This window comes from Schistocerca gregaria, chromosome 2 (genome assembly GCF_023897955.1).
Source record: "Schistocerca gregaria isolate iqSchGreg1 chromosome 2, iqSchGreg1.2, whole genome shotgun sequence".
In the NCBI taxonomy this organism is placed as follows: domain Eukaryota; kingdom Metazoa; phylum Arthropoda; class Insecta; order Orthoptera; family Acrididae; genus Schistocerca; species Schistocerca gregaria.
The window spans coordinates 675,269,191-675,283,844 of NC_064921.1; the positions used below are offsets into that span (position 1 = coordinate 675,269,191).

Sequence of the window (14,654 nt, forward strand, 5' to 3'; positions counted from 1 at the left end):
TCTGTGTCCACCTTATTCACCTCATCGTGTGTCCTCAGCTTTTCTCTTTTTCCGCTGTCTGTCGAACAACCTTCAAGCTGCTTCCTTGCAGCTCCGAACTTCGACGAGTTCTTCGCCTCGAAACCATGAAATTGTAGTCACAGAATAGAGAAGTAACTCTAGCGCTGGAAAACTTTTGTAAACAGTGAAGGAGAGTATATTATTGGTGACTATAGTCTCTGTTGTGTTTATTAAACTTACGGAAAAACACCTCGAAGTTATGCACCAATCGAATATTTGTTTCTGGAGTAAACACCGAAATACTTTGCTTTGAAATGCGAAATAATTAGTTCAAACTGGTAAATAAGTCGCCGGTTGCCTGCTAGCGAAATGTTGTTCCCAGTCACATGACTGCAGTTTTGTAACCAAAAAAGATAAATCTCACCTGCCATATTCCGGAATTTGCAAACAAAACGTCATCGCCATTTTGTATTTCTCGTACCTTTGTTGTTTTAGACACTTTTTTTACCACAGTTGCCTTGTGTTTTCTTTTTCCTTTTCATCACAATAAACTCCTGAGCTTTCCAGTAATTTTTGTACATACGCCTTTATACTCGCTCGCCTGCGATTTTTCATAAGGAAAGAGTGGTCTTATCGACTTTCATTTAATGAGTTACGGAACTTTTCAATGGGTATCGATAATCTTCAGTCGATACTATATAATACATATGGCTGTTGGTTGATAGTTTGTTTTCGTCGAAAGTGCCGGTGCATAGAAAAGAATAACTTTATACTAATTTTACTGTTAATTTTGAAGGGATGCAGAGTGGAAAAATATTTTTGCGTGGCACAATCAGGCACTGGCGATGCTTTTCAAGACGGTAAGTACTGAGAAACAAGATTTTGCATGTGTCTCACTTAATACATCCTACCGCAGTTCAAGTAATTGAATATAGAATGACAATTGTTCCTGCACTCTCAACAGGCAACGTAATCATGCTAAACAATAATTAATAATATGTGCAGATGTTTTTACTGTACTGCATTATCACTAAACTGTGACCACTGTGCAAAGTAAACAATTTACACATCTCAGCACTTTCGGCGTCAACCGCCTTTCAGTTCCATCAGGGCCCATTATGTAGCAGTTTCGGATATTTGTGTGTGACAGTTCGCTGTTCGTGACTTTTTCGTTGGATCAGAATGTATGACAGGAGATAAATGTAAGTCTGTAAAGCATCAAACAAAATTATTGTCACAATATTACAGACTGACTGACTGTCTTAAGACCTTTGATTATCTGTGAATACATTTTTCATGGTATTCAAACTTACAAATCCATTTCCTTGTGAACAAATTTTGTTCTAGCTCCACGAGATGTAGTGGCAAAGAACAGGCAGAGTGGGGTAAGAAGGTTCCTAGTCTGAAATGTATACATTTAAGTTAGGGTTCAGCTTCCTATTGGTCTCTCCCCATAAGTGAAATGCCCCCTTTGCAGAGTGATATACAGTGTCCACTCATCTTCACACCAGTTACAGAGTGGCAGAAATAAAATGTTTTGGGAAGAGAGCACCAAACAGAGACAAATGCGAAAACTGTTGAGGTATCATAATTTAAGTTTGGTTTCATGAGCATTGTGTATATTATTCACAATGGTAAGAGATACTAAAATTGACCAGACATTACGTGACTTGTATAACAAGTATTTAGTGCAGCAGGGGGTCTGCAATAGTAATGCAGTGTCAACAGGCAATAGGGGTCGTATATGAAAATATAATTCACTTTACATACCTTGAAGTTGTACACATCTCACTGCAGGAGATTATTCCAAAATTTTCCTTGGAAGTGGATGAGAGAAAAAGTAGTGCTGGCAATGAATATCTGTGCCCTGCAAACATGGTGGTGTCGTGACTTTCTGAATGTCACTGCATATTAAATGTGGAAACCTGGGATTTCTTGAAGAGTCAGAATAGTGAATGACATGAAATTAGGTTGTGTATCACATCTCCAAATTATCATCTCTAATTATTATGGTCTCTTGTATTCCCTTTAAGTTTGTTGCTAGATACTGATATCTGATTGTGCAATAATTAGTCTTGATAAACACAGTTGCGTATAACTTAAATGTACAACTGCTTAATCTAGTAGTCAGATTTTGGGTGCACACAAACTACAATAAAAAAGAGAAACTTCTATAGCAGAGAGCTCCCTTTGTCTGGAGGTTTTTTACTCTAATTGGTAAAAGAAGGCAAAATAGCAATTTATTGATGTATTTGTCTCCAAAAAAAAATTGAAACCATGAAATCATTGTTAATTTGTGTGAAACAGCTTCTCCATTCCTAGTATGTACTCAATTTTTAATGACACACATCTGTACTACAATGGAAATGGTTGATACTTAGAACCATTTAACGTTATGTATTTTACATGTTTTTGCCTTCAGCCCCTTCATGTTTCTAATGGTAGCTTTACATGACACATTGTTACCAACATTACTTAGAGTAGTATGCACTCCTTTCTGTTATGAAGTTTCTGTTGAGTGTGGTAGTTGTCACCTAATCTGACAAGACAACTGGAGATGGCAGTGTGCCGCAGGGATATGTTGTGTCAAACAATTATATTGGAAATAAAAACTTACTGGAGGCAACAACATGTAAAGTAAATGTCATAAGACTGTCATGGATCCCAAAAATTTCTGTTGTATGGTTCACATATGAAGTATTTGGACATCAAGTTGCAAATTTCGAGTCTGCTGCTTGTTGCAATGTATTCACCTGTGGTATGCAGAAATATTTCACCAAAAATTAAACTGCTGCAATAAGCAGACATCATCTGCATACAATTAGCACAAATTAGACTATTTAAGGCCATTTAAATTGTAGTAACTTATCTGTCTTACAGATATCACCAAAGAAATCTCGCCATTATCCCATTCATATGCCAGCAATTTTCACAAAACTTAAATGAACTGTATATTCTTTGGTATTTGGGAGCCGTATTGATTCCCATCTAAGTTGGAGTCACCACATGTGTAATGTCTTTAAGTCATATGAACAAGCTTTAAATATTATTAGGTTAGTTTCCAGAGTTTGATGAGGCACTTACTATAGCTTATAACTCTGATTGTACCAAGTGATACTTTGGTTTTCCATAGATTATGGATGCCTGGTACACACCAGTGCCATTTAGCAGTAATTGTTTTTAGTAGATAAACTTTAGTACAAAAATGTTTGTCTATGACTGGGTGTAATGTCTTCAGATCCCGCTAACACTTTGACAGAAGCTGGAAAAATGCCTGTATCAGTATAATCGAAATCTTTGTGAAAAATACCTTGTGCAAAGAATGACGCTGTAGTCATCAACTTTTTGACTTGCCAGGCACTCCTCAGTATTGAATTATTGAAATGAATCAACTTTCATTTACACCATTATAGGGATCTATGTAAGAAGACGCATAGGCATACATGTGTTACACATATCATTTTCCTCATGGGCTATGTACATGGAAAACACAAGGGCCGACTTTTGGCTGTGTATGTACAGCTGGTTGCACAAGAACCATGGAAAATGCTAAAGTTTGTCCCTTCTAGTTACCTCTTGACATCAGCTCACGCAAGATCTAAATGACCTGGAACTTTATTATACTTGTCTGAGACTGGTTATCATATAAGTTACTAAATGCATAAGGACTGCTCAAGCCCTCAATGCCTTAATAATTAGTCAGTCAGAGAATTTCAAAAGCTGCAATTCACATGAACTATAACATATGAACTACTTAATTGTTCAGTGGGAATAGTGTCGTCGTAGATGCCGTCTGCTTCACATCTCCTCTGCAGCAAGCTACGTAAATTTAAGTATTAACTGTGTGTTTCTTACCTGTCCCTTCTTTTTTTTTGTGTGTTTTTACTTTTAAGAAGCTTTAATTTTTGAGTACTAGTAATAGTGTTTCATAGATTTCGTGTTTGTTTTGAATACAGACCAGAGACGGGTAGTGCTTATTTTCATTGTTTCCAACAGGAAGTGTCTAGTAACCACAGTTTAGTCAGCCACCTTCAGTGAATTAGCAGTCTAGTTAAAAGTTGATTAACTCTCTACAGTAAATTGTTGATTTCTTGTCACGGATAGGATGTGTGACTGCTGTGTACAGACACAGGAGGAGCTGGCCACTGTTCGCGGACAGCTGAATGTACTGATGGCCACGGTCAGCCGTCTTCAGGCTGCTGCATCGGAGTGTAGTGGCAGTGGGGAGTCTGGTGCGTCGCATGGTACACCCCAGGTGTTACATGCTTCACCGACGGTCCCTGAGGCTGAGACTTCTTTGTGGGTACCGGGCGTGGTTGGGCCACCCTCTCCCCAAGGGGAGTGGCGGGTTCAGCAGCGTTCGTGTCGCATGACGCAGTGGGTCAATGTGGAGGCTGGCCGTGTGGCATTGCCTTCTCTGCCTGTGAGTGGACATGTGGCCTCTCCTCCGGCAAGGTCCAAGCAGGCACACAGGGGGTGATGGAGCCCCTTAGGGAAATAGCAGAAAGGTCCGGGAAGAAGGCCAGCGTTCACTCTGTCTGCTTGCTGGGGGGTCTCATCCGAGATGTGGAGGAGGCCATGCCGGCGACGTTAGAGAGAACTGGGTGCACCTGACTGCGAATTGTTGCTCATGTTGGCATCAATGACTCCTGCCGTCTGGGTTCAGAGGTCATCCTCAGTTCATACAGGCGGAGTTGGTGAAGGCGGAAAGCCTCGCTCATGGGGTGGAATCTGAGCTAACTATTTGTAGTATCATTCCCAGAACCGATCGCGGTCCTCTGGTTTGGAGCCGAGTGGAAGGCTTAAACCATAGGCTCAGACGATTCTGCGGAGATCTGGGGTGCAAATTTCTCGACCTCCGCTATCGGGTAAAGAAATGTAGAGTCCCCCTGAATAGGTCAGGTGTGTGCTACACACAGGAAGCAGTTATAATGGTAGTGGTGTACGTGTGGAGTCCACATGTGGGTTTTTAGGTTAGAGAATTCTCTCCCTAGGCCCAACAAGACACCACCTGAGACACGACGAGGTAGCTGTAGGCAAAACGCAACAGGGAATAACAATATTAATGTGGTAATAGTAAACTGAAGTACCGTCTATAGAAAGGTCCCAGAACTGCTCTCATTAATAAACAGTCACAATGTCCACATAGTACTAGGGACAGAAACTTGGCTGAAACCAGATATAAACAGTAATGAAATTCTAAACTAAGATTGGAATGTATACTGCAGAGACAGGCTGGAGAGTGAAGGAGGAGGCTTGTTTATAGCGATAAAAAGTGCAATAGTATCGAAGGAAATACGCGGAGATCCAAAATATGAAATAATTTGGGTGAAGGTCATGGTTAAAGCAGGCTCAAACATGGCAATTGGATGTCTCTATAGGCCCCCTGGCTCAGCAGCTGTTGTGGCAGAGCACCTGAAGGAAAATTTGAAAATTATTTCGAGTAGATTTCCCGACCATGTTACAGTTCTGGGTGGAGATTTTAATTTACCAGACATAGAGTGGGAGACTCAAATGTTTATAACGAGTGGCAGGGACAAAAAATCCAGTGAAATTTTTTTAAGTGCATTATTTGTAAACTACCTTGAACAGTTAAACAGAGAACTGACTTGTGGCGATAACATATTAGACTTTCTGGTGACAAACAGACCCGAACTATTTGAAACAGTTAATGCAGAAAAGGGAATCAGCAATCGTAAAGCGGTTACTGCATCGATGATTTCAGCTGTAAATAGAAATATTAAAAAAGGTAGGAAGATTTTTCTGTTTAGCAAAAGTGACAAAAAGCAGGTTTCAGAGTACTTGATGGCTCAGCACAAAAGTTTTATCTCAAGTACAGATAGTGTTGAGGATTAGTGGACAAAGTTCAAAACTATCATACAATATGCATTAGATGAGTATGTACCAAGCAAGATTGTAAGAGATGGAAAAGAGCCACTGTGGTACAACAACCGAGTTAGAAAACTGCTACGGAAGCAAAGGGAACTTCCCAGCAAGCATAAACATAGCCAAAGCCTTGCAGGCAAACAAAAATTATGCAAAGAGAAATGTAGTGTGAGGAGGGCTATGCGAGAGGCTTTCAGTGAATTCAAAAGTTAAGTTCTATGTACTGACTTGGCAGAAAATCCTAAGAAATTTTGGTCTTATGTCAAAGTGGTAGGTGGATCAAAACAAAATGTCCAGACTATATGTGACCGAAATGGTACTGAAACAGAGGATGACAGACTAAGGACGAAATACTAAATGTCTTTTTCCAAAGCTACTTCACAGAGGAAGACTGCTCTGCAGTTCCTTCTCTATATTGTCGCACAGATGACAAAGTGGTAGATATCGAAATAGATGACGGGGATAGAAAAACAATTAAACAGTCAAAAGAGGAAAGGCCGCTGGACCTGATGGGATACCAGTTCGATTTTACACAGAGTACACAAAGGAACTTACTCCGTTCTTCAGCGGTGTACTGTAGGTCTCTAGAAGAGCGTAGCGTTCCAAAAGATTGGAAAAGGGCATAGGTCATCCCCGTTTTCAAGAAGGGACGTCGAATAGATGTGCAGAACTACAGACCTATATCTCTAACGTCGATCAGTTGTAGAATTTTGGAACATGTGTTATGTTCGAGTATAATGACTTTTCTGGAGACTAGAAATCTACTCTGTAGGAATCAGCATGGGTTTCGAAAAAGACGATCGTGTGAAACCCAGATTGCGCTATTTGTCCACGAGACTCAGAGGGCCGTAGACACGGGTTCCCAGGTAGATGCCGTGTTTCATGACTTCCGCAAGGCATTTGATACAGTTCCCCACAGTCGTTTAATGAACAAAGTAAGAGCATATGGACTACCAGACCAGTTGTGTGATTGGATTGAAGAGTTCTTAGATAACAGAACGTAGCATGTCATTCTCATGGAGAGAAGTCTTCTGAAGAAAAGAGTGACTTCAGGTGTGCTGCAGGGGAGTGTCGTTGGGCCGGTTGCTATTCATGACCTCATGGATAACATTGGAAGTTCACTGAGGCTTTTTGCGGATGATGCTGTAGTATAGAGGTTGCAACAATGGAAAATTGTACTGAATGCAGGAGGATCTGCAACGAATTGATGTATGGTGCGGGGAATGACAATTGAATCTCAATGTATACAAGCGTAATGTGGTGCGAATACACAGGAAGAAAGATCCTTTATCATTTAGCTACAGTATAGCGGGTCAGCAAATGGAAGCGGTTAATTCCATAAATTATCTGGGAGTAGGCATTAGGAGTGATTTAAAATGGAATGACCATTTAAATTAATCCTCGGTAAAGCAGATGCCAGACTGACATTCATTGGATGAATCCTAAGGAAATGCAGTCCGAAAACAACACTTGTTCGCCTACTGCTTGAATAATGCTCACTGGTGTGGGATCCGTACCAGATAGGGTTGATAGAAGAGAGAGAAAAGATTCAACAGAGAGCAGCGCGCTTCGTTACAGGATCATTTAGTAGTCACGAAAGCGTTACGGAGATGATAGATCAACACCAGTGGAAGACTCTGCAAGAGAGATGCTCAGTAGCTCTATATGGGCTTTTGTTGAAGTTTCAAGAACATACCTTCACCAAGGAGTCGAGCAGTATTTTGCTCCCCTCTACGTATATCTCGCGAAGAGACCATGAGGATAAAATCGGAGAGATTAGAGCCCACACAGAGGCATACTGACAATTTTTCTTGCCATGAACAATATGACACTGGAATAGAAGGGAGAACCAATAGAGGTACTCAAGGTACCCTCCGCCACACACCGTCAGGTGGCTCGCGGAGTATAGATGTAGATGCAAAAGAAATAGTAAAAGTTGTGAGTTTCTTATAAATGAATTCACTCGCAAGCATCATGCATAATGAAAAAGTAGACAAGTTGGAAAAGGGGCAACATGGGCTGGCAAATAAGCAGTTCTGAAAATTACCTATATGGCCTTCAGTGAAGAATTTCATGATTCAACAGTTCGTCGAAGCCCAGAGCAGTGGTATTTTTATTAAGTACAGAGGGGTGTCCTCACCCGTGCTGTTGCTACTCAATCGATCTGAAAATCACCATTGTGATATATTGTGTTACACTTGATTCCAAATTTGAGGCAGCTTATTCTTATTTCCTTGGGAGGGGAGATAACGTCACAAACTATGCTGGCCTCCATAACTGCAGGTAAACTGAAATTTGATGTTGATGTGTATTCCCTATAGTAACGTGAATCGTTGAAATAGACATTCACCATGGTTATTAAATGAATCTTTGTATGACATTTCAAAATTTTTTTAGGTGATATAATTGTGTGTGTTGTGTTTGTAGGAATGTTATCTATCAGGCTTCACAACCTGAAGTACATGTTGAGGGGAAGATAGTTCCTCCACATTCAGAAGGTGCTACAAAACCACTTTCACCAAAAATTGAGGAACTTGTTACATCAATATCAAGACTTAATTTACTAGAAGTTGCCGAATTGAGTGAAGCTCTAAAAAAACGACTAAATTTACCCGATGCACCACTTATGCCTGTTGGGGCAGTTGGTGCATTTCCTGGAGCTTCACAAGCAGAGGTATGGGTGCATGCATGCCTATAGTTTATTCCCATTACTGTAATAAAGCTGTTTTGGAGACAAAAAAATCTCTTGATTTTAACTTCACAGGATGATGAATCTATGGCAGCAAAAACAGTAAAGACAAGTTTTACTGTCAAACTTTTACAGTTTGATGAAAAACAGAAAGTTGCTCTCATCAAAGAAGTTAAGAACTTACTTGAAGGAATGAACTTAGTTCAGGTAATAATTCAAAAGTTTTGTTTTATGTCTTAAGCTCTTCATGACTAGTATAAAGATTTGATTTAGGTACTTTTGTTGTGATCCATTGTGCTGATGAGGATATTCTCATACTGGAAATGGAAAAGCATTAGAGCACAAGCTTGGATTGAACAAGATTGTTAACTACAAGTTTACAACTTCACAGTTGTACATAGTATTCAGTATACTAAAATCTGTGTCCTGGGTAACATGATGATCAGAGGTTCTGGGATGATCTGCCAGTCCACCTGCAAGGGAAGAAACCACTTGAGTACTCCCAGATGACACTGGCAAAAATCAGTGTTGCATCTTGTTGAAACTTGATTGTGTCCAAAATGTGTCGTTCTGCACCTGTTCAAGAAGTTCTAGTGTATTACAGTTATGTGTGTCTGTTTCTACACACACGAATTTTTGGAGGTAATGTTCACTGTGTGTGTGGCATTTGTTAAGACACTTGCCTCCTCACATTGTGCAAAGAAGCTGGTTTGTTCAGACATCCCTCTACAGTCATAAACTCTGGCTATACTTCACAAATGGATTGTTCTGGTGTGAATTTTGCAGTTTCTCACGTTCTCTTTTTCAGTACAATCCCCATCCATAATGACCTGATATTGATAGTATGTCACAATTCTCCATCCCCCCCTTCCCCTCTCTCATCTGCATTGATTGTTTTGGTTGCAGCTTTTGTTCTTGTTTAGTTTTCTATGATGGCAACGTTAAGTGAACAATATGCAGCTGTGAAATTTTGTTTTCTACTCAGTAAAAATGCTGCTGAAACAGTTTTAATGCTGCAAACAGCTTACCAAGATGACACAATTGAAAAACTCAAGTGTATGAGTGGTTTGCTCAGTTTGGAAATGGTGTCATATCATTTGATGACAAACCCCATTCCGGACATCCATCAACAGCCTAAATCATTGAAAGCATTGAAAAAATTCGAGGGCTTGTGCCCACAGACTGTTTTAAGAAGGTTGCACATCAGTGTTCGTCCAAAAAGACCCGATTTGTGGCAGATGGGGTACTGGTTCTTCCACCACGACAATCCACCTGCACAGTTTTTGGCTAAAATGCCGTGGTTCTGCTGCCTCGTGCACCTTACTCACCTGACCTGGCTCTGTGCGACTTTTCCTTATTCCCTAGCATGAAAAGGGGCATGAAAGGACACCAGTTTGACAAAATTGAAGAAGTTAAAGAATATTTCGAACAGTGGAAGTACCGGTGGGACAAATGTATTAGTTGTATTGGAGAATATTTTGATGGGGATAAGGTTGTTTTGTAAATAATTTGAAAATATATAGCTCTTAAAAAATAATTCCAGATTTTTTTCCCCCTCTTTGGGTACCCTCTCATATGGTCTGCAGCATGAAATTTGTTAAAAACCTAGGCAATTAATCTTTTAGGCATACAATTGTGATTACATAACATTTCCCCTCCAGACTATCACTGGAAAGCAATTTTCATTATCTTTTAAATTCTGTTAGTTCTTTTTTTCATTGACAGCATAGAAGGAATATGTGAAATTATGGCCTGTTACAAAACATTTATGTAATATCTCTTGCCTGGGGAAATTATTTTTCCATCCCTAAGTATTAGGTTGGTACAAAGGTTTATTAAACACAACAGATGCACATAATAGACTTAATCAATAATACATTCTGCTTCACTATTTAAAACAGTCTGCAACACCGGGATAACTTTTCGATTGTGTGACTGTAGAAATCACATTGTTTTGAGGCAAAGAAATTGTTGAGCCATGTTTGGAGTGCATTTTCATCCAGGAAAGAAGGTACTTGACAGTTGCTCGATAAAGGTGGAAAAGGTGAAAATGTAAGGGTGCAAGGTCAGATGAATAAGATGGCTACATAATGACTTCCCAATGCAACTCCTGCATGTTGTCGGTCTAGCAGAACACAGGCTGGCATTATTGTTCATGAATTGCTTATGGAAGACATCTTAGTTTTTTACTGTCAATATCTGCAGTGATGGTTACACAGCAGGGAAGCTATTTGTCGTACACCGCACCCTCACTGTTCCACCAGCTGCATAACATTATCTTTTGTGAATGTGCACAGGTCTTTGTATGGGGAGTAGCTGCTTTGTTTGGGCTCAGTCGTTCCTTTCTTTTTCTTATGTCTGCATAAAGATACCATTTCTCATCACCAGTAATGATACGGGGTAGGAATGGCCAATGTTGTTCGTGAGCCAAATGATATGACGAGCAAGCAGAGATGGACATATGGCCACCTGTGGTTTTTTGTGATTTTGGCTTAGATCATAAAGTACCTATACACCCTACATTTGAATCTTCCCTGTCGCACACAAATGATATTCATCAAACCCCGAAAGTCTTCCTGAACATGGAGAGTCACTACCATCAAAATGATCCTCCTTAATATGAGAGAACCATTCTTGTCATGCGCTGCCCAACGGCATTATCCCCGCACACAGTGAAAATGTTTTTGGCTGCCTCTGCTGCTGTCACTCCTCAGTTGAACTCTAACAGAAGGATATGTCAGTAATTTTCTGATTTCTCCACTTGGCACTCCATTTTCTAGCATCCACAGCTCCCCTCACTAGTTTCTGATGACAGTATATATTTGCGTGGTAGGCCTACATTCTAAGAGTGAAGAGCATAAAAATACAAAATAATAACCTAAACATAATTTAAGAAGTTGCTTTGTTCTTGAGGTTTGTATAATGAAACTGAGTTGGAGATTTCATAAATTGATTGCCGAAAAGATAATATTTGTATATTAAGGATTTGTCTTGTAAGGTACTATATGAATTCCATGGTAAAGAAACACATTGATGAATGTAATAGTAATCAGAACAGTTTATACAGACTCATTACATTACCAGATTTTATATTTTAAGGAATACTATACTGCAATTAATGATTAAAAATACAAACATGTCCTTTTACTTTTTGTTCCACAGGCTAAAAAGTTTGTTGAGAGTGCTCCAGTTGTTGTAAAAGCAGACATTGCGAAGGATGAAGCAGACAAATTGAAAGAAGCTTTATCAAAAGTAGGGGCTACATGTGAAATAAGTTAGGTGTGAAGAACTCTTCCGGAAATAATAACTTTCTGTGAAGAGTTTCCTTTTGTGAAATTTGTGTAGTTTGTGTAATTGTTAATAAAGCATTTTTCTTTTGTACTGTTGAAGCTATGTTACTTGTTTTGGGAGAAATGCTCCAGATATCCCACCATGAAGGGGAGTCTTCAGGAACATGAAGCAAGTAGTGTTATCTATATGCACAAACATTCTAATTGCAAAGCATTTATGTAACTCTGCAGTGAACACTATCAACTGTGGGTGGGAATTTGTCTTGCTCAATAGACTCTAGACATATTGAACTGTCCTATTGTCATGGCAAGAGTAAGCAAATGAACTAAGTAGTAATGCAAGAACTACTCTCACGGACTGCAGCTACCACGCACAGAAATTGTGACTTTGTGTATGCATTTTTGGTTGATCTGCTGGAACATTTGTGTATGTTAGTTGTGTCAGTACTGCTTATTTACAAAAATAATTGAGATAGAAACAAACCCAGTTTGGATCATGTTGAGAAACAACTGTATTTTATTATTTTTCATTAGATAAAGTTTTATCTACTCAGAATCATAGACATTAGTCTGCGATTTGATTTCTCTTTAAAACTATAAATGAATAATCTAAAAAAAAGAAAGAAAGAAAAGGTGCACAAAGAGTTGTCAGGTCTGATAGATAAAAAGTACATTGTTTCCATAAAAAAGTAATTACATCCATAAGCTTATTTGGGGATGCATAATAAATTGGGCTGGAATCAGATCCGTGCATTTAAATATTTAAATGAATGTACTGAAAGCTTTAATGTGGCCTTGTGGGGTATAGATGTCAATTAAAATGTTATTATGTAACACAGCATTAATTGACAAATCAAAAGAGTACTTACATGGGGGGGGGGGGGGGCAGGAAGATATATATGGTTACAATGGCACTCAGTATAACACACTGTATGCTTTATTTCTCTGCCTATTTTTGTGATTTTATCACAATTTAGTATGACGAGGGCTATCCACAAAGTACATAACATTTTGGAATTAAAAATAAATAAAGCATGAAAGCCTCACTTAAATACTACTTTTCTACATAGTTAAATTAAGGCACTTACCGTAGCGATGGACAAGCTTGGAAATTCCTTCGTCATAAAATTCGGCCGCCTGCACCTTCAACCACGTGGTTACCTCTATTGGGACAGAAAAGGTGTGATTTTTGTGGATTTCCTGGAAAGAGGCATCCGCCGTACAGTCCCGACCTGGCACCGAGCGACTTCCATTTATTCCCAGCAATGAAGAAGTGGTTGGCTATGCAGCGTTTTGATGATGCAGCACAGCTTCAAGAAGAGGTAACCACGTGGTTGAAAGTGCAGGCAGCCTAATTTTACAACGAAGGAATTTCCAACCTCGTCCATCGCTACGATAAGTGCCTTAATTTAAATGGCAACTATGTAGAAAAGTAGTATTTAAGTGTGGCTTTCATCTGTATATAATTAAAAAAAAATCCAATACTTTATTTATTTTTAATTCCAAAACGTAATGTACTTTGTGGATAGCCCTCGTATAAGGCTGCTGTGAGTGTCAGTTTGATACCACAGTCTTCAATGTCAAATTGCATATATGCAAGAACTGTTAAGATAAAAAGTGCTTGAATATTTGTGTGTTTCAGTTGGACTACTACTTAGTGTTATTTTAACTGTAGCAATGTTTCATATTTAATTTTTAAAATAGCTATAATCTGTGGTGCAAGTTCTTGTTAATAAAGCAATTTGTCATGTAAAAAAGAGCCAAAATATCTCGATGTATTACACCTTCCAGAAAATGAGTAACATATTGCAGTTATTATTAATAAGTGCACAAGTGAGCTACTCGATGCCTGACAGCTTGGAGATATTTCACGGTTCTTCAAATCGCGAATTATGCCTATTGTCTTTAAGCTTTCAAAACTAATATATTGGGAACAAGTACAACAGTGCACATAATTCGCTCCAATACAAGTGCTGGATTTAGTGCAGTTCTTATGATGAAATTTTTTATGGTGTTCGCTATTACAGGCCTACCAATTGGCACTTACGCTGTGAGTAGAAAGCTATGGCTCAGTTGACAGCCCAATTCCAAGAGAGTCTGGGCCAGTTGTTATCAGACTCTGGAACGTGATGAAATTGGAAGCATGTTTTCATTTCCAAGTCTCAAGAGACACAGTTTACAAGACATGAATAGAGAAGTTCAAGGCATGGGCTCTCCTTTCCGAGCCCTAGTATCAACTGTCTGTGGAACAAAACGGACTTGCTGTGCTGGTACTGAAAGCAAAGGGAAAATACAGCCGTAATTTTTCCCGAGGGCATGCAGCTTTACTATATGGTTAAATGATGGTGTCCTCTTGGGTAAAATATTCCGGAGGTAAAATAGTCCCCCATTCAGATATCTGGGCGGAGACTACTCAGGAGGACGAAAGCTGGCGTTCTACGGGTCTGAGCGTGGAATGTCAGATCCCATAACCGGGTGGGTAGGTTAGAAAATTTAAAAAGGGAAATGGATAGGTCAAAGTTAGATATAGTGGGAATTAGTAAAGTTTGGTTGTAGGAGGAACAAGACTTCTGCTCAGGGGAATACAGGGTTATAAATACAAAATCAAATAGGGGTAATGCAGGAGTATGTTTAATAATGAATAAAAAAAATAGGAGTGCGGGTAAGCTACTACAAACAGCATAGTGAATGCATTATTGTGGCCGAGATAGATACGAAGCCCACACCTACTACAGTAGTACAAGTTTATATGTCAACTAGCTCTGCAGATGACAAAGAAATTGAAGTAA

At 39.2% G+C, this 14,654-nt stretch overlaps 1 protein-coding gene across 1 annotated transcript; it reads left to right on the plus strand.

The window, feature by feature from the left end:
• The first annotated feature begins 779 nt into the window (after positions 1-779).
• Positions 780-11,964, plus strand: LOC126334733 (39S ribosomal protein L12, mitochondrial-like). The gene is made up of 4 exons (XM_049997273.1): positions 780-860; positions 8,314-8,560; positions 8,651-8,782; positions 11,738-11,964. The coding sequence occupies exons 1-4, from the start codon at positions 799-801 to the stop codon at positions 11,852-11,854; spliced, it is 558 nt and encodes a 185-aa protein (XP_049853230.1). The 5' UTR covers positions 780-798; the 3' UTR covers positions 11,855-11,964.
• The last annotated feature ends 2,690 nt before the right edge of the window (positions 11,965-14,654 follow it).